At 38.1% G+C, this 21,480-nt stretch overlaps 1 protein-coding gene across 1 annotated transcript in view; it reads left to right on the top strand.

The window, feature by feature from the left end:
- Window positions 1-6,065: 6,065 nt before the first annotated feature.
- The window catches only part of LOC150081722 (protein spaetzle 3-like), an 85,533-nt gene continuing 70,118 nt past the window's right edge, over window positions 6,066-21,480 (top strand). Inside the window, exon 1 of the mRNA XM_090379595.1 lies at window positions 6,066-6,470. Within this exon, the coding sequence (XP_090235721.1) occupies window positions 6,456-6,470 (15 nt within the window). The 5' untranslated portion in view covers window positions 6,066-6,455. The remainder of the gene's footprint in view (window positions 6,471-21,480) is intronic.

A 21,480-nucleotide genomic window follows, 5' to 3' on the forward strand; every position in this document is an offset into this window, starting at 1 on the left:
TCCAAAATAAAAGGAATGGTGAGATCCGAATCAATATAAATATGTACTGCAGTAATGAATTTTTCGGGCTAATATAGTTATAGTTAGCGGGAACTAACTATATTAACACCCGAACTGATGAGGATCTAATAGATAAGCATTGGAAAGCTAAAAAAAAATGGCGATAGTTTGGTTAGAATTGACAAAATCTTCATTTTGTCAATCGTAGGTATTATGTGCTGAGAGCCACGTGCATTAACTCTTAACTTCATGGACTAGACTTTTCGAGGAAAATTTTTTTTTAGGATGCAGATAGAAGGATAGATAGCTAGGGAAAATGCAGCTTGGTGATGATCACCCATTGTAACAGCAAGAATTCCGCCATGGGTCATTAATGTAGAGCAGCTGTTGCTTGACGACCCACTGTAGAGAAGTCCGGATGATAGTTATTGGGGATGGCGCCAGATGGCGCCACTACCTGCCTCGGCAGTCAGTAAGTCTGATGAAGCGAGTTTCGCGACTCTGCTTCTTGCCGGAGCAGGACTCGACCTTGGGTCAGTGGGTTGGTGAATCGATGTCGTAACCACTGAGCTATCGCTTCCCTAATGTCCCCGATATCCCTTGAGGAGGCCTTAAGGATTGTTGGAAGCTGCTAGTCGGGGGGAGGCGGAAAAACACGGGCAACATAGATACCTTTTTCTGGTATGAGTTAAAATAACACTTGCACAAATCAACATATTCTTGTGGGAGGCTACAAAAGTCAAAGGGTGTTCTAATATTGGAAAGATGTTCCGAGGGCAGCGATGTGTTAAAAGGGGAAGCAAATGCTAGCGCCACAAGTTTAAATAAGAAAACAAGACGTGCTAAAAGACTACAGCAAGATGTAATCTACTTGTGCATAAAAGCTTCTGATTCAATTAACCACGTTTCCTTAGTAGACAAGCTGCATTATTTATTATGAAATTTGGGAAGCGGCAGTAAACTAGCTCAAAAGATTTTTAGCAATGCGTTATACCATAATTAAATTGAATAATGTTCAGTCTCTTCCCATGAAAATTGAACGAGGGTCTCTACTTTTTTTTTCTATTTTTATGAATGACGTTACATTATAAAGCATTCTCAAATAAAAAATAAACTATAAAAAATATATTATGAAGATGACATAAAAATTGGAATTATCATTCACATTATTTCTTAACAAAATGCTTACAGATATTGCAAATCTGAACAGAACTATTGATGCTCAATCCATCTAAATATACTATTATTTCCGATTATAATACTCACACGCATAACTCTTACTTTACCTTAATACCCAGGAAATCATCCATATACGACCCTGGATACTACAGCCAAATCTCGATATGGTGCCCCCTAATTCAGGGGAATTCCCCATCTCAGTTACCCACCACTTTTCACGGTTTTCAGCATTCCCGTGCTTGTCTCATGCTGAGAGAACAGGGGTTCTAATACAAAAGAAAGAACGTTTTACTTTCATGCTTCAAGCGCCTTCCTGCATTTTTTACAACTTTAGACAGGTATTTTTTTATTGAATGTAATCTGGTATTATTACTATTAAATATTAATTCTAGAGAGTAAATTTTTTCTTTATTTTCATTAAAGTTAGTTCAGGAACACGGGCCATCTCAAAATGAGTAAGAAAGCAGTGTTGAATCTAACTGAAACGCAAGCGGTGTGCAATTACAAGGAAAAATATCCTGGTAACAGCCAGAGGAGGATGGCGGTGGACCATTTTCTGCTGTATGGGATAAACCAATAAGGCGACACTGTATTGGGGACATTCTAGGTGAACAAAAGAAGTGGCTGAATCAAAACAGCGAATCTGTGAAGCGGCTTAAGGAACCAAAACATGAAAAGTTGGAGGATGCGTTGGTCATTTGGACTGGAAAGGTTAATGCAAGAAATGGAACGAATGTAAGAAATGGAATGAATTAAGGAGCAGGCTAAGTTAATGGGTGAATTAGAGATTTTGTGCAAAGCAATGGTGGTTGGTTGCATCGTTTTAAGCAGTATCACCAACTTATTCGATGAAACAGATAGGGAGAAAGAGCTGAGGTTGACATGGAATCAGTAGAACGATATTGTCAAAGAATTTGATATTTTTAAGAAATACGATCGATGAGACATAACATGGATGAAACAAAATGCAACCAGACAAAACAATATTAAGTTGTACTGTGAAAGGGTGTAAAAAGTAAGGATCGCCCCCTTGCACACTGTATAAATACTGGTGACAGAAGTGACAAATAGACGGTTACTGTAATTGGAAGGGTAGAAGAATCTCAATACTTTAAGAATTTCAGCCCATCAATTTACGTGAATTATATACATAACAGTAAAGCATGGATGACTGCAGTAGAATTTTGTGAGAGGGTGCAAAATTTCAACAGCGAAATGAGAATTAAAAACTGCAATGTTCTTTTGCTTTTAGATTATGTTCCTTGTCACAAAGCGGCGATCGAGTTCCCACCTCCTACATGCACAGGTTTCCTACAGCCTCTTGATGCTGGACTTAGAGTTTTTGGGCACATTATATGAGACATCAGGTGAAGAAGATAGCAGAGAGCATCAACAATAATTGCTTACCTGAATTGTCCTTGAAAGACGCATTGTATGTGATCAAGTTTTCATGGATGAAGTCTCACCGCGAACAATAAGTAACTGTTGGACTCACACTCGGCTTATTTTAAAAGTTCATTTAGATGAAATAGAAGATTATTCTATCCAAGAGAGTTGAGAATAGCCACGGATGATCTTCTAATTGTGATTCCAATTCCATCTATATCTCCAGACAGAAAAATTTCTTGCAGTCGACCAAGAACAAACTGATGAGCAACCGAGGAAATTGTAGAATTAATACAAAGGAATGAGCTTTCATTTTAGTGATATTTAAGATACGATGGAAGTTTGTGAAAACTGACAGCTAAGGAAATTAAAGTGTCTTCAAAAAATTCGTCGGTTCCTTGAAGGTAACTCGGACAACAAAAGCCTAATGAAACATGTAGCTCTGGACATTTCTATAAGTAAAATTGAAAACAGAAAGAAAATTCAGACAAAACTGGATAAGTACTTTGTCAAAAATGAGTTTTACTGTATTTACATTGTAACTACTCGGACATTTACGTTGTAAAATCCTGTAATGCATAACTGCATTATATTTCTAAAAATCGTTCATATGTATAAACATATTTTGATATTCCCTTTTTCCTCCAGAAAAAAAATGTCATAATTCTTCAATTTCTTAATGTCAAAATAATTACTATAGCTCTTATTGTTTTGAGTACCCCTCTATCGCCACCTCTGATTTAGTGTCAATGTCAGAGGCGAACAAATCGCGGCACTAAATCGAAGTTTTAAAACTCACGCTCATGTTATTTGCAGCAGATCTAGAAGACAACTCCGTTTTTAAAAGAATTCGTTGAAACCTCAATACTCCCAACTTTTAAAAATCTATAATAAGGTTGCGTTACCAATCTTCAAATTTAATTCATCCATTTTGAATCCTCAATGAACTGGGCAGAATTTTTTTTTAATCGAAAAAAATACAGCATAACCTTTCATGATACCTTCGTTATAAATTAAAATCAGACTTTAGGGTTATTGATTCACAACAGATACATGAGATTTGCACTGATGAGTCCAGCGCTTTTTAGAAAATTATTAGATCTTCGCATTTTTACAAAAAAAATAACTGCCTCTCAAATTAGACAATTTACTATTGCAGTCTAACTTTAATTGTCCACAAAGAATAAATTGGAAACCCGGGTTGCAATTTCAGAATACAGGATGGCATTTTAAGACGCTACATGGCGTTTTTCAACTGGAAAGACAGCACAGAGAGGATGAATGCAGAATACCTTCAAAGTAGTAGAATGGTATAGGATGATTATAGAGATGAAAGTACCAACACCTACAACAGCTACTAGTTAATCTGTTATCATGCCACAAAGTGTTATGCTGACCAAGGTTGGTTATAAGACATCACTGGCTAGAAAAGGAAAGAATGGAGCCAAGGAATTTTTCACGTATGAACAGAAAGAATAAAAGAATGAATCAGATCGGACCCTTACTAAAGGATGCGTGTGTGTTAAGCTCAAAGAAACTAAAGCTATGAGGCGTCAGAATATCGTGTCTGTAAATTACGTGTATTCTGTGGTCAATTTGCCTGTTTTCCGGCCGGAAAACCCCAGGTTCAGGGAAGAAAAACCACGCAATCTTCTTAAAAGACCGATTAACTCAGCTACATTGTAGAAAAGTCCATAAAACTTCTTCGCTTTATTGGAAGGATTCGAACTAGGGCCTTTTCTACCCTGTCTGGGTAAGGCACAATTATATTCATTGCGCTATCCGCAAGGGCATAATGGATGAGGAAGGGCTCAGAAAACCCGTCTGATGATCATGAATTGCACAAGCACTTCTGCAAAAATCTTTATAAAACGAAACGTTCTTTACAGCAATAAGAAATTACATTAATAAAGCTCACTTCAAATAACAGTTAAAAACCAGTCGATCACAAAACTCATTAACTCTTTGGAGTGAGTGCCTCAGGGAGAAGTGTTATCTGGACTTTATTCACTTCGTGAATCATCCCTCTGACGATCGATCGAAGCCAAAAATATACAAAGCTACGCAGACGTTCTGAACCGCCTGACCTAAATTACACCAAAAGATGGCCATGGTACATTTACCAATAATATTAATCATAACCTGGCAAAAGTGGATCACTGTTGTCTGATTTTCTTATGCATAGCTGCTTAAAACATAGCTGCAGCTTGTCCGAAATGGTCGGATAAGCTGCAGCTATGTTTTATATTTTATAAACTCTTACATTTTACAAGTGAGGTATAAAAATCCCAAAATAACATACATTTAGAGGAACTGGATGAACAACAGTAGAGAAGAATAAAGAGTGATGTAGGGTAATGATACAGATGAAGTTGTTTGTGCAGTGCAGACAGGTGGAACCCATGGTATCGTATCTGCCATACAGAAAATAAAAACAAAGAATCCATGAAGAGCCTCACAGAAGGACGACATGCTTGGTGAGACATTATAAATAAGGTCCATATCAGAAGAGATTTCACATATGTCGGCTACGGAGTTTGGCAACTCTATACCGTAGACTCGAAGGGAGACTTGTAGAGGGGGAATGAAGTTTATAAGGCTCTGAGAAAGGACAGCAAAATGAGTGAAGATGAATTTTTGCGGTTATAGGTGGTGCCGGAACGAAGGACCATTAAGGAGTTGTGGACTGGACTTTAGAAAGTTCTCGCTTACACAATAAGATGCTAATTACTGGAATAAGTTACTTCCGTTCATAGGTGAGGCCCACAACTTTAGAGAATTCAAAGGTCATCTGAATCATTGCGTACGTAGGGAAAGAGAAACGGCTTTATGTACCGAATGGCTAATACTAATTCCGTTTATGCTAATAGCGCGGAATTACAGATGATAACACCTTTAGTTCCGTAACCGGAGGCAGCAGCATCATCCCGGAATAATGACTATCACCTCTACGTCAATCTTCACTGACACCTTGGGAGCAGTAGAAAGCCGGTTGTTATTAAATGAATTTTCTTAACAGTTTCTCGGAAAACGCTCTTCATAACCGATGCGACCTTTGAAGCTGTTTCCTTAGTTATTAAAGTTTCCTTAATAAAACCCATTCTTTCCAGAAGCAATTCTTTCTAAAATGTCTACATCGAACTAAAGATGTCTCTTTATCTTGCCAAACTTCCTTCAATTACAGGTTTCGAAGTGCTGCCTGTGTGGTCTTACCGCGGCAGATTCAAGGGTAGCCACGCCGCTTACGTTACAGAGGAACCTCCCACCTACTAAATTATAATTCCCTCCCACATTCACCTGCAGATCGGAATGTTATTAAGCCTGACGACCCTGACACGGTCTGCATCGACTCTTAAACAATCGGCAGTTGTTTGCTTAACTGGTCCCTCTATTTAGGAAGGGGGATGGGAAAGAAAAAGAATATACATATGTGTATATATAAATATCCACGCAAGAGGGCGTTGCTATACCGGTCTTGTGAAAACAAACTCATATGTATGTCAGTAGGGTAAGCAATGCAGATAACTTTCACACAGTTCGCGAAACGACACGCTGACCGTTCCTTAGACCAAACGAAATACGTGGAAGGACTGTAAGGTAGTCGGATCTAAAAGGCGTGCACCTCAATGAACCAGCCTCACCCACAGTATGCAGATGTGTGTGTGAACTCACAAAAACATGAACGAAGTTGCGAAACCGCTGACGCATTTTCGACTTCCTGTCCTGGTGAATGGATGTGCACCGGGTATTAATCGTGACTAGACCGAAGACAACCAAGTGGCCCGGGACACCCAACCATCCACCCCCTTCTCGACCTCTTAGCTGCTACGGAATACTAAACGAACGTCCGAGACCTTCGAAAACCCTTTCATTGTGTTGGCGATCCGACCATGCAACATCTACAGGTAAGTCGATCCTTTCGTGTTTCGCTTACTTCGATTCCTCGTGGCGATAACGCAAACGCGATGACAGCAAGCTGACTCCCGATGCGTGGCTTTGATTATGCTGAAAGGTTTAATACAATGCTGGATCACCCAGTCTAAATACTTTTCTCAGAGTTAACTGACAAGGCCTACTCTTTATATATAACTGTAATTGGGTCAATAGAAATGAAAGAAAAACTTGATTAGTTTTATTTTTTGAAAGAAACCTTTAAACGTGTTACGAGTTGGAGTCTGCACCACGTAGATGCTTTATAGGTAGCTCATTTATGCCAAGTGCAAAGGGCGGACTATTTCATAGGTGGGTGTCAATAACCAGCTGACCTTCTCCTAGTCAGTGATTCTAAACTAAGCAATACATTAACCGTAGAGAATTAATCTGGTCGTTTAGTTCTTTAAACTACACAAAATAAAGCCAAACCAACTGTTAATTGACTAAATATATCTCTTATATAAAATTCAGTTTTGTCATAACTTTCAAATATGATCACATCAGTTCGTGTTGGCTTGAGCACAAATATCAAAGGTAACTGAAAATGCAACCAGTAATAGCATTAAGTACCACGTAATACCGATGACAGAGAAAAAAAAAAATCTCGTGCGCACTCGGATTACGTCGACGTGATGTAAAAAATGTGACGTCACGTTCACATAGTTGCAATAATGTATGATACTGATTACAGCAATTCACAAGAGTCGTTTCTATTCTTTCTAGACAAACTCTACAAAGGACAGTCGCCATGAATTTTTTTTCATTCTGTTAAAATCAAAATTAACAATTACTGTTTAAGAAAAGTGGTCATTTTGATAATCTGCGTGTCCTCATAAAAATCAAATACCATCGTTAACTCTAATAAACGGTTTAAATCAATAACATCGTCGAAATTTGTCTTTAGTTGTGAATTGTTTTTTTTTTTCCTCCCGTTACCTGTAATCTTACCAAAGACCTTTAAAGATTTCTACTTTAAATCATTAAGTTGAAACCTAAATTCTACAAGTGACTGTCTGCTACTGCACAGGAAAGAACACAAAAATGAGAACTGCGAGATGAATCCAAGCAGCGTATGAAGATCATTTTTAGCCTGCTGTCCTTGAGAGCGCTATTAATGTATGGTAACAAACAGGTAGTCTCCTCCAGCTGTTCGTTGTCAGGCTCATTGCGTGCCACGTGCAGCACATATCCATTGTTTACTTAAGTAGCATATTTAGCAAAGTAGGAAAATTAGCACACAAAAGCAGTCCTTAGCGAAATTTGATGCAATTGAATTGGGGATCGTATGAAACTTGACGAGCCTTTTTTTTTGCCAGTCCCTTTCATCGACCTTTTTTCCTTGTTTAAGAAAAAAGCTTAAATTAGCATAAAAACTATATTTTTCTTCCTTGTGATCATGGAACTGTATAACAGACTGCGCTTTATGGAAAATAATGGAACACCCAAATGGATATATGTCAGCGCAGCATGTTTATGACGTCATCAAAAGGAAGAACAATCTATAATTGAAAAAAAAAAAAAAAAAAAAAGACGTGTATTGTTCTAAACAGGAATTTGTTGACATATTTATCACAATGACCTATGGGTAAAGGCAGTGTAGTGGAATGATGGATCAATTTTCAGTTTTCTTGCTGAATTACATCACGTGGAACGAGAAAACATTAAACGGGGGTTGGGGGTGGGTTTTTCCTTAGCGCGCAAAGAAGAGGATGTTCCTTTCAGGAACAACCGTATAATTAAAGGTGAAATTAAAGGATCCAAGCCTGCAGTGACTAATTTCCCAACAGGGATTAAATATGTCGCTGTGCTAAACGGAAGAGCAGAAATGATAAGGAAAATGGAAAGATGGAGAGAATGCAAAATTAATGTATTCTTTAATGGATACAAGGATTAACGAATACGGTGCAAATAAATTATTCGCATAAAAAAAGTCATGTTTCGATATTTTTAATTCAAAGTTTTTTAGCCGGTATAAATGTCTCGTTTTGATTAATTATGGAAGAAATTGCAAACCATGGTTCATTCAGCACCAGTTCTTAGCCTGCTGGTGAACAGAGCGTTAATTATTTATTTATATTCCACAAATAAAATAATAATAAAAAAAACTGTCATATTAGGACCATCCGTGAACGATCTTATCTGCCCATGTGTAATGTATCCATAAATTGCATGTGTTCTCTGGTCCATTAGCCTATTTCTCTGGAAAAAAAACCCCAGAGTTTCCGGGAGAAAAAATCTTGCCGTCCATGCTTGAGACCGACTAACTGAGCCACGGAGTGAAAAAAATCCCATAAACGTTGCTCGCGTAATTCGAACCCAGGCCTCTTCCACCCGATATGGGGACGGTGATTATAACCACGCAGAATGTTTGTTCCCACAAATGTTTCGGGACTTCATACAGCAATAAAATGAACCTAGATGAGAAGAACATAGATAATGATGTAGTCGAAGGCTCTCATACCGGAAAGGAGAGGCCCTAACCAGATTGAGCCTGCAAATAGTTAGGTAAACATCATCGGTTTGCTATAAGTTTTGCGGAAGCGCCTTCGATTTTCTGCTGGGCCACTGGATATGGTGTTGTTTCCATGGCATTACAAAAATTCTAATTGAAATTATTTTGACTGCACCGGAGCTTGAGTTTATATCCGTGTAATTTTATTTTCTGTAGAAGTATGTATGAGTGTTAATGGTCCAATTTGAGTGTTGCGAACTGAAAAATCTGAAATAACGCACCACACAAAGTCGTACTCCTTCGCCTGAGATTAACTACATCCACTGCTGAACCAGCCTTTAAGAATTCCTCCGATGGGATTCCAACCCAGACCGTTCCAAACTCAATGGCCACAAGTAAACCACCAATAGATGGAATTCGTCATCTAACAAATAATAAATGCTTTTTTTACAATCAAACCACCCTCATTAATCTTATCACACGCCTAATGACTGAAAATATTAAATGCTTAGCGACAGTGAGAGATGAGGTAACTGTGCTCGTCATGCTTTGGGCGACGTTCTGCAGGGATACCCTGGGTCCAGTCATCCATGTGTCTGGAAGTCTAACGTCTACTACATATCTAAACATCATTGCTGACCAGGTACACCCTTTCATGGCAACAGTCTTCTCCTCTGGCGATGCCCTCTTTCAGCAGGATAATGCGTCATGCCACACCGCTTGGACTGTTCGCGAACATGAGACTTCCAGGTATTGCCCTGGCTTCCAAATTCCCGAGACATCAATCCCATCGAGCATTTGTGGTTTGTGTTGAAACAGCAACTCCGATCTGCGGCATCTCAACCACGGACCTTAAAGTTAAATGAAATGGGCTGAAGGCTGTTCAGGGGTGAAGAATATGCAATAAATTGAATAATAATCTGCTGATTACGTGTTTGTAACAGATACCACAAGACACATTTAGAAATCTTGTAACGTCCATGCCTCGCTGGATACGAGCTGTTTTGGCTGCACGTGGAGGACCAACATCATATTAGGTAGGTGGTCAATGTTTTGGCTCATCGGTGTATGAATTTTTTGTGTCGAATCCAATGGTGTCATTGGTTTTTCTTTAGTCTCAATATTCTGGAGGCATTTGAAGGTTTTATGTTTATGTGACATTTATATGCATTACATAGATGCGTACCAATACTGTGATATATAAAAGCCTGGCGTCTTCGTGTAATAACGGTTATTTCTTTCATTACAGTTTTCTATGGCTACCAAGCAAAAGTATAAGTTATATTCACACACGTTCTGCTACGTTTATGAATATTATATAGGTCCGCAGCAGGTGAAGCATAACATCTTTGGTGACACCAATTTCGCAGTGCCTAAGGGTGATCAAGACGTGAGCACCTTATGTCTACTATGGTAGTTGCAGGTCAATGTTAATTTCATGGTAGTCGTAAATGTATGCCTTCTTCTATAACCCCAAATATCGAAAGAGAGCGCCTATAAGCCATGCGCCGGTTTTTGGGCTCTCTCTACCAAACAAAAATAGCAGTCGTCATTTTACAGCTATTTCTTTTGTTTGGTGAAATACATCAATATTTAAGGTCTACGGATCAAAAAGCTGTAGCGCATCTCAACATACCATCTCACTCCGCAGTAACCCAATCAAACTTGCAAATTCCTTATTCACCTTCCACAGAATATTCTTCAGGACTGGATGACGGATCTGGTAAGGACGATAATTAAGATTACGCCTTAGAAAAGTAAAACGCCACATTTCCCTAATCAGCAAGGATTGGATGACTTAGGAGCTGTGTATTGCATTTGACCCAAGTCCTTACTGACATCTCGTTTAAAAGAGTACAATTCACTGGATCGCAGTAGATTTCTACATACAATAAAAGACATGTTTTTACACTGTCGCTTAATCCCTGTGCTGATGTTGCTTTATGAAGAAATTTATTTTTTATCACAATCCAGAAAGGCGGCGCCTTTTCATAGACAGTTCAAATAAAAGTGTTGCTTCACGATGGGAACGTACACCCATCGATGCATGTTGCTCACTCTGTTCATGTTAAAGACGTAAAGAAGACTACGGAAATGAAGCGTGTATTAAAAAAAATCAACTATGACCAATATAAATGGGATGTCTGTGGAGACAGATTCTAGGGTTCTATCTGGATTTGCAGGGTGGTTTTACTAAGTTCCTTTGCTTTCTCTGGCTCCAGAACAGCAAGGCAGTATTTGTTTGTTTGTTTGTTTGTTTGTTTGTTTGTTTGTTTGTTATTGGCGCATTAGCAACTAAGGCTCAGCAAGGCAGTAGTAGATCAGTACTACAGGAGGAGAGAATGGTCTGCTAGAATTGAGTTGCAGACACAATGTAGTAAACAATCCCGCCTCTCCATAACAAGCTCGGGCTGGTCAACAATTTGTTAAATTATTGAATCCTCAAGGCGACAACACCATCAAGCATAAACAGTCTACGTTTCCATAACTGTCTGATGCAAAAGTTAAAATTAGCATATTTATTAGTCCATAAGTTAAAAAGACACTAACTTCACTAGAACTGGAAAGCAAAATTACTGATGCTGAGCGAAATGCCTGTCACTCGTTTCGCTTTGTAGTGAACGGCTTTCTTTGAAATATTAAGAGAAAATATACAAAACAAAAACTATTCAACAAGTTAATTGAAAATTACAGAAGAATGGGATACAGAATGTTAATCAAGCTTCATTACTACCGCTTTAACCTCGATTTTTCCAGACCAAATCTAAGGACTGTTAGTGAATAACATGGTAAGACATTCCAGAAGAGCATAAAATAAATGGAAAAGTGCCAATGAATGTGGGATGAGGCTATGATGGGCAAGTATCTGGTTCTGGATGATCACACTGACCACAAAAGACCTTCAAATGTACATTTTTGAGGAATATTTTTTATTAATCCGAGGAGGGTTTCTTCTCTTAAAAATCACAAATTAAAGTTTGTTTCTTACTTGTAACAAAGATTAATACCCATTTTTGTTTAAAAGTTAATCATTATTAATTATTCTTATAATATTGTAGCGTATTTATTTTTCTTTCATTTCTGGACAAATCATTAATGCTATGCAGATCCCAAGGTCATATTCATAAAGTGTTTTCGTGTCTAACGGCACCAGGGGGTTCCCCCATCTCAGCATAGCGTGCATCGTTGTGTGAAACAGAACACTGTTTAGGCCAGAGATATAAAAGTGCATGAATATTGTATATGTGTAGTGATTTGCATAGTTGTTCTTCTGGGCTTTGTGTCCCTAACTGGGACCCACCGTTGCCCAGTGGAGGCAGACCGGGTACCCAGTAGTTTTATATTTACTGTGGCAGACCGTGCCACCTAATTTCCTGAGACTTCAGTGGCTAGGACCTAAAAAAAAAAAAAAAAAAACAGGGGACACTTAAGTTTAGAAAAGGTCAGGAGAGGTCGATGTGGTCGCAGTTTCAACTTAAATATCGTTAATTTTGATTAGTTGAGTGGGGTTTACGCTACGTATTAGTCAGAGTGGGGGGGGGGAGACTGAAGACTTGAGGGAAGATAAATATGGGCTCGATAGGAAAGGCAATCCCAGGTAGGTCAGTAAGGCATGCCTCACAAGTCGAAGTATTGGGGGAGGACACACAAAGACCATCTCCTCCCTTCCCTGTGTCATGGCAGCGAGGCTGCAGTAGTCGTAGTGTAGTCATAAAGATCATGTCCGGTAGTAGAGTCTCTCATGGTACAGTGTCCCGTCCAGGTTGGATGTCTTTGGTTCCCTATCTTCGGTTAGTACATTTGTCAGCTTCACTTAGAGCTCATATTTGTTGGTACATTGGTAGGTTTTCCTGGTCCCAGTTTTGGTTCTTATCATTGTAGGAAGTGCACAGTTACTATTCCTAGGCAAGACAGCTAGTATATTCCGTATAATTATCATTCCGGGGTATGTCCGAAAGAATGTTCTGAATTGTTGTCTGGCTTGTCGTCTTTCACTCCAGGTGTATTGCATTTAGCGTTCTCCTTCTTGAGAAAAGTTCTTGAGTGAAATTGGTTAGGACTGTATTCCTCCGCTGAATCCAGTAGGTGGAACTCTTGCCCTTTGAGGAGGAATCTTATTCTCGTGATTAGGAAGCATCACATATTGCGGACAATCATGTATGAGGTGTTCCCAGGTTTTGTCTCTTCACATGTACAGCATGGGTTCTCTACGAGGGGGAAGTCCATTAACTTTGCGTTGAAGCGTTCGTGTCCAGTTTGCAAGTACGTTGTTTGCAACCCCGGAAAGAACCAAGTAGGCGATTTTGAATTTTTTTTTTTTTTTTTCAAGTTGCGGCAAGAACTTGTGGGTGATGGCTCCTCTGGTTGTTTCCTCCAATCTGCTCTGCCACACCTGCAGCAGGTGAGACTGAAGCCGGGTCTTTTCTGCCTTATGGTTGTCTGTTGGGTCTGTTGTAAATTCCAGGAAAGTGGTGATAAGTAGTAGAGCAGCCCTGTTGTTGCGATTTCAAGATCAAGTGGAAGTACTGCTGCAATCACCTGCAGCGCAGGGTTACTCACCGTACTGCAGGCGCCGTAGTAGTGAGCAGGATGGTGCGTTGGATTGCATCCAGGGTTTTCTTATTTACGATCAAGGTGGTTTTGTCGTACCAGATTACTGAGGTATATGTGATTATTGGGAGCAAAATTGTCTTTTAGTATAAGGCTAGGTACTCTTTTTGAGACCCAAGTCTCGCCTTGTGATCCTAGTTACCATGGCAGAGTAGTTTCTGGCTTTCGTCTTAGGAATTTGAGATGCGGTTGGAAGGATAAGTTATTGTCTAGTATGACATCTAGGTATTTTAATTAGTAATCAGCATATCTAAATTCATAAAGAAACACCAATTCAGATGAATAGAACCTGTTCGAACATGCCATAATTCAGTTATTCTGAAATTCCTTAACGATATATCTTCATAGGGATTAAAATGTGTATTTTATTTTTGGGGGATGCACAGTGGCTGCTCTTAATTTAATGCCAATAGACGCCCAAATCCTAAATACGATCCTAACAGTAGCACTGCTGCAGTTGTCTGAGCAGCAGAATTCTATTTCTGTAATTACAGAAACGGACACGGAATATAGACCAGCATACAGGAAATGACGTGCCACATCTGGAATTGCACCGTAATTCCAGATCAGTGCACATAAATTGTGGTCCGCAGACAAGTCTGTGAGGATCCACCAGATAGATTCTCTGTTCATTATGTGCCAAGCGAATGAGTTTGCATAGTTTGAAACGTAGAAAGGTGACTTTTGAAAGTGGTTTAGAAATAATTGTCTTTTCATCACAATGTTTCTTTATTGAGAACAACAAAACAAAATATTTCATTTTGGAGACTAGTAAAGATTGGAACCAAAAAGGGGTACCGGGTCGAAAAGGTTGAATTGATCCTGGCTTTAGATTATTAAGCTTTCAAAACTGGGTTCCATGAGAGGTTGTTGGGGCTTCGGAGATATTTAAATCAGAGAGTGAGGAATGATTTTACAGGTCTTTTTTGTGTTTGTTTTTGATTTTTAATGAAAGATGGGCAATTAATATCGAAAAAACTACTGGGATGAGGGTTTTTGAGATATTTTAATATGAATGAAGACGTATCTTGAGCAGTGGTTTTCAAACTCTGAACAGCCTGGAGATTCCAAAAGGAATCCCAGAGGTTTTAAAAATGTTGCATTATCATTTTTAATTTAATACATTTAATCTGTTTTAATGTATTGTTAATTATTGTTTTTAAAGATAGCAGAATTTAGAGGAAAAACAATGCTATGATAAACAATAAACCGAAAGAATTCTGTTAGAAAGTTATAGGTGCGAAAATCTCTATTATTCCGAGACTCGAATATTATTAAAAGTGGATAACTGAAAAAAAATTATTCTTCAGAGAAATAACAAATAATTGAGTTCTATTGGGATTGGATAAATAAATTTATTGCTTTGTGTATTGTAAAATAGCAGAGATATTGGCGTTTATCAAACTTATGTTGAAGTTTTGCCGACCTGTTCAGCTCAGGATTTATCAAATGATCAAAAATTGGTAAAACCTTAAGATTTGAAAGTTTTGAAGAGGATTTGCAGCAGTCAGTGGGAAAGGTCACTGATCGGAGGTCCATTTCGTGTTATGATATCGTTGATATGCTGAAGCAAAAGAGTAGATGAAAGAACAGTGTCGTATTCCCGAAGTTTGAGGAACTACCACAAAGTGATCATCCAGAGGAATAAAGGCGAAAAGGAAAACTAACTGCAAAATGCAGTTGGTTTTCCTAACTGCATTTTGCAGTTAAATGAGCGATATGTACCAAGAAATCGTTTGTGGATCAACACGCAAAGAATCCATACTGGCGATCATTAATCAAATGGAAAGCTTACAAGTAAACTCAGGGTGGTAGAGAATGAAAAAGACCTGGGGGGGGGGTAATTTTGAATCCGGTATTCTGTGGTTAGGAAACTATCGACGGTATTCTGTACAAGCACTTCCACCACAAAAACCGTAGACAAACACGATTTCGGTATATTGAAGATGTGCGGAATTCTTAACAACACTTCTAACACCAAACGGCGTAAGATTTTAACTGCTTCTTGGTCACATCTAATTCAGGGATCTGTGCGCGCCAGTTTCAAACAGCTGTATCTCCGCATCCGTTGAGAATTGGACACATGTTTATATGAACTTTTTTACTCAGAATAATCGATACTATAGCCTCCCAAAATATTTACTCTTCCTCTTGAATCGCCCTGTATTATTCCAAAAGCAATTTGTTTAGCGTTCTGTTAGTCGAGTGGTCCGTGTTTATAGGTTTCGTACCTTTTTTTAAAAATTGTTCTATAATAATACTGTTTTCGATATAGAAATGGACTCTCTCGACCACGATCATTGAATCGGAACACAATGCAACCAGATAATCCGTAGTTCATCGTCCTGACTGCAGTCGGGATTGTCCTCACTACAACCAAAAAAAATTTTCTGGGACTAAATTTCTTGTCATTAAATAATTTTTTTTTATTATTATTCAAAAATGTCATAATAGATTGCTTCATTACTTCCCATACTAACTTAATTTCAGATTCGTATTTTGATATTTTAATAAATAAAAACTGAAACAAAAAAGAGGTTGCTGACTTTTATATTCTTTTGTAATGACTTTAAAAATTATGCCAAAGTAATTATCCATTCAATAAATTTTCTATCCCAAAACAGAATAGAACACACACAACAGAATACACACACCCGTGTGTATATAATAAAATATAAAAGCGAAATGTTAAGATAAGTCAGTCTGTGAGACAGACTTGTCTCGCAAGATTACCTTTGTAAAAAGTTTAAAAAGTAGATGAATTATGATTTGAGGGCATTTTCAAGTCACGATCTGGCAGAAAACAAACGCGCGACTATTAACTAGTTGATCAATAGTGCTGAAAGCGTTAACGCCATGTCTGACCCATTCTGCAGATCTATTTTCAAGCGGTATCGGGTTTTTCGTCCAGAAAAACAGGCAATCGACCAAAGATCACATGCAATTTATCGACATATTAACCATGGAAAGATGAACTGGTTGTTGGGTGTCCCTAAATATGAGTATCCAAAAAATATAAAAGATATTGAAAGCCACCATGATTTTACATTTTAAAAGGTGATTACTTTTAAAAGTCATTATATTTAAAAGGACTTTAGAAGGGATAGAGAAAAGTATGGACTTTTCTGAAATCCAAAACATGATTCTGGCTATCTCAGGAGTCCAAATAGAACAATCATGCCATTCGCCGATTTTAAAATCATTATTGCTACTACCCATACTTTCCATATGGAACACAACATGCTTCACTGCCCGGCTTGCATTAGTTCACACAGAAAATTCTTCTCTAGCATATTTACAATACCTTAACGCCTCTGAATACAAATGAGAAAACTAAGAGGTTGAAAATGCAAGCAGGAGATGCCGTTACCACAGGCAGACCAATCTTTGCTAAAATTCTGTAAATGTGACTAAAATACTAAATGTACGAACATCTTAGCTGTTTAAACGGAGCACGGTTTAACACCGTATCCCTCTTCCTGAAGGCCATAGAAATAATTTCTCTTACCACCCCGGTGTTCAAGGTATTGGGACAAGAGCTGGCCAACGCCATATGCCAAGATCATTACTGATTGTAAGCTACAGAAATATTAATAGAATTAAAAATATGTAGCATTTTTATTATGAAAAGAAAGATTCTAAGATATTTAGAAGAGGAAGCAACCATTTCTGTTGCTGTTATCGAAGTGTTTAAATGAAATCCAGAATTCTTCTCTAAGCATTAAATGCAAAACCTTAAACGTTTCACTTTCTTCTTTTACAAATCCATAAATCGAAGATATGATGCCACAACTTCATAGCATGGTAACCTCTACCCTCCTTGTGGTAGTTCGTCCTCTCCATTTGTTCTTCAAAACTCTACAGAAGATCATGCGATTCAAACTACGAATGTAAAACTGCAATTTTCATTAGAAAAGAAAAACAGATGTAGGAGCACGTAGGTTATAATTTCGCATAGAAGATGCGCTAAATGGCTACAGGAACATCACAGAGGAATCAAACCCAGTCCATGCTGTTCTTCATAAAGATGCTTCTGGCCTGCAGTTTAAATCGTAACGAGTATTATTTAGATAGTTGAGTAATTGCGAGACAAGTAGGGGCAGAGTGGTAAGTTTCTTTTCCAAACTTCCACTAGCGCTTTAATAATGGCCATCACGTAGAGAGAAGAATCTGTAATAGCTTACAAAAATGAATTCCCCTCCCTTGAAATTCGGTTGATTACACAAGTCTCTCCGCAGGTTGTTTTTCTTTCCATATACTTTCTCTTTTTCTCTTTCCGTGTTTGCATCACTTTATCTCAGAGTTTTTTTCTTTCTTACTTTTGTCATCTTTCGCAATCGTTTTCACTCCCTCATTCCAAACCTACAAAAGAAACTGCAACGTTGCACAGATTCTCAGGTATATTTCACATCCTCCCGAAAACATTTCTGGGAAGAATGACGCTCGTGCGCGGACATTAGTCATCACCACATCCGTGTGAATCAAGATGCTGGCCACTGCTTGGACGGTGCGATTTTCGTTGCGAACATTTCGTGGAGAATCCTCGAGTACATCCTGTTGCTTGTTTAAATTTTCCCACGTGCGCGAGTCTTAAACGACCGGCATAAAACTAACGCAATGTAGTTGAACCTATTGATCCAAGGACCACCCGCACATTTCTTAAATCCTACGTAGCTCGATAAGATAAAAGAATAAAACCAACTACTGTAATACTGATGGACTCACTAATTCTGTTAATTAAATTTTGGCAATTAATTTTCTACATAATTAGCTTTGAAGATCCTAAGAGATCAATTTAGAAAACTATTAATTTCCTCGCTGGCTCTAATCTTATCAGCGTCAAGAAGAGAAATATCACATTTCATTCAGTCGCTATCTGCGTGTAGTTTGCGAGGTGAAGGATGTTGCCATCTTAAAGTTTGGGAGTTTCGTAGGCTCAAGTCCTCTGAGGCAATTAGGTGTTCTTAAAAGATTCTTCTTCTCTTATGTTAAACATTTGAAACCCGCTCTTAAGTGGATGGGGGAGGGGGAAGGAAGCAAATAACAATACGTTACGAATTGCTTGAAAGCGCGTGTTAATAGTCTTGAAACTGTAGGAAGATGTTATCAACTGGTAGACTAGAAAGTTTTATACCACATAATCACACTTGCGATTCACGTCAATTATGGCCTTGTAGAATTAGATAGTATGAACCAGAGCTGTAATGCTCAATACGTTGATATTAATATTTGTAAAATAATTGAAGTTTACCTCAATATAGTACGTAGAACACTTCCGTGTAACTACAGCGCTACCTACAAAAGCAGCAAATAATAAGCTTTGAATCTGATTCTTAAATTATTTATTGAGATATATTTTTCTGCCTTTTTCTTTTTACAAAATTATCTTTTTGTTTGCCTATTCTCGTGTTTTTTGTGTTATAAAACTGTAAGGATGTTTTGTAGATGTGTTTAAAATTTCCCATGTATTGGAGAAATTTAAACAACTACCCAATCGCTTATTGGAAGCAGACACTGGCTGGCTGCATTCTTTCCACTTAGCGATTCAAAATTCAAATCCATCATATAAGAGTATGGGTTGTCGAATGGCAGCATTCCATCTCTCACTAATCGATGCGTGCGCAGTGTGGTTGACTGATTAACATGTTGTGGACATTGAAAAATCCAAGAATAAATACCGAATAAAACCCTATTTCCTCTACTTGATAATGAAAGGCTGCCCCTGTTGAAGAACATCTCCATTTACCGACGGGATCTGAACCCAGACCTCTTCGAGCGAGTAATAAAACTACTCTCACGGACCTCTACAAATTAATGAAAACAACAACAATATGGCGTGCTAAAATAGCCACGAAAATAAATCCACTAAAACAAATCTGGAAGGGAACATCACTTAATCCTATTTTGAAGACTTCAAACTACATTTGAAATCAGCCTTTTGAAGATAAAACTAATACCGATGTTACCGTCTTAATGAAATTTTCTTATTTTTTTCTGTTTGTCGTTCTATGGATGAAATATACCCATTTGAGTAATCACAACGTTTCAGTAACTTTCTTACAAGAAAAAAAAAAAGACTCCACCCTCAAATAGCCTTCCAAGATAACTTTATGATACCAAAGTAAAATGATGTATGATTTAGTGCGATCGTAAAGCATTTTATTCTTCTTAGTTACTTGGAAACTTCATAATTCCGTAATATGCTTTCTCGCCGTTAGCGAATAATGAGATACGTAACGGCATCTTTCGTGGCTTGATTGTACCTTAAATAACCATTAAAACACACTGCGACTATGAATCTTTAATTGTTGAAAGAAAAATGTCACCCACCATTGCTTATATTTTTATTTGTGGGGAATTTAATGGTGAGTTTAGCCTTTTGAGTTTGATTAGATGATACTTGCTTTTCATCCTTACCTTTTCCAATGAGTGTAAAAAGAGTCCTAAAGTCATACAGTTCGTTTCATTTCTTCCCCTATTATTCTAATATGGATGAATTCCAGATAGATAACATTTTAAATAGTCAGTACAATCTGCCACTCAATAAGAAAGAATAAAGCACTTATAAAGATGGACACTGAAATTGTGTAATCCGTTTTAGTGTAACGTGACCAACTTTAAATGTCAGTGTAATGCCAGCCAAATTATTTCTTAATCCTCTCAGATTCCCACTCAATAAATTATTGAAGAATTTTACCTCTGAACATTAAAGCCGGTTGTTTTTATTCTGCCACCTATAGGTTTCAACCAAAGGCTTCGGTTTCCACTCAAAAGAGAAAGTAGCCTTATATTCGATCGTGGTAGCGTTATTCCTTGGTCCACAAAACGAATGGACACACGTTACATGAGCTACCAGTTTTTCTACTTTAGAAGTGCTCTCGTGAAGCCGTGGGCATCGCTGCCACCGGGACTTCTTGATAGTCTTACTAACAGCATCTCTGATTTTTATACTACAATCAGGGACAACAAGGTCCCCTACTGACCAGAAACTAATAAGCATTCATAACGATTGTTGATACTGTTGTCAAGAAGCCCATCTAGAAATGATACTCTGTTCCACGAGAGTTAGGAGGAAATGCTCTGAATTTTTTTTAACTAAATCTTCACATGTTGGCAACACTGCCTTCAGAAAAATGCCTTGTTTTTATGTGAGTGAGACAATTAAGCAAGGAGTAAGCACTGGAATGTCAAGGTCTGGCCAAAGAGAGGCAGTTTGCTGTCTGGATCATAGAACATGGTTCATAAACCACTGTAGACCTCAACTCTCCTCCTTCCACCCTTGAACATCAAACTTGGATTGATGGTACAGTTTGTGAAAGCTCTACTTCAGGAAGGTTCCTGCTTCATCTACTTTTTCACTAAATTCTCATCGATCACCCAAGAGAAGGTCTTTTTTTTGGGACTCAAATTCCTAAAGGGCCCGATATTTTTAGTGAATTATGCATAAAAGAGAAAAATAGGTATGGATTAGCTTCAGATGAGTTGTTGAGAACCTCTTATGTACAATAAAGATGCAGACTACAAAAATGTAGTTGAAAATACGTTGGCAAACTTCTACAAGTTAGGCTGCAACATGTGTATCAAGTTACATTTTTTACACTCCCACATCGACTACTTCACAGAAAATCTAGGAAGTGTTCGTGAAGAACAGGGTTAGAGGTTTCGCCAGGATATTAAAGACATGGAAATGAGGTATCAAAGGAGGTGGAATGTTAACATGATGGTTGACTATTGGTGGATGGGGGGCTGTAAATTAGAAGGATTGCAAGAAAATCAAAGAAACGAAATTTTACTTAAATACAGCAAATAATACCATGTAACGTATTGTCTATACCAATTCAGGGTCTCTTTTTCCGTAGGTTGAGGGGAACACATACCCACCGGTACTTTGCATAAAGCCCACCCTCATGCGGTCTCCT

Source organism: Mastigoproctus giganteus, chromosome 8, assembly GCF_048544385.1.
Source record: "Mastigoproctus giganteus isolate SK-2022 chromosome 8, ASM4854438v1, whole genome shotgun sequence".
NCBI classification, from domain to species: Eukaryota; Metazoa; Arthropoda; class Arachnida; order Uropygi; family Thelyphonidae; genus Mastigoproctus; species Mastigoproctus giganteus.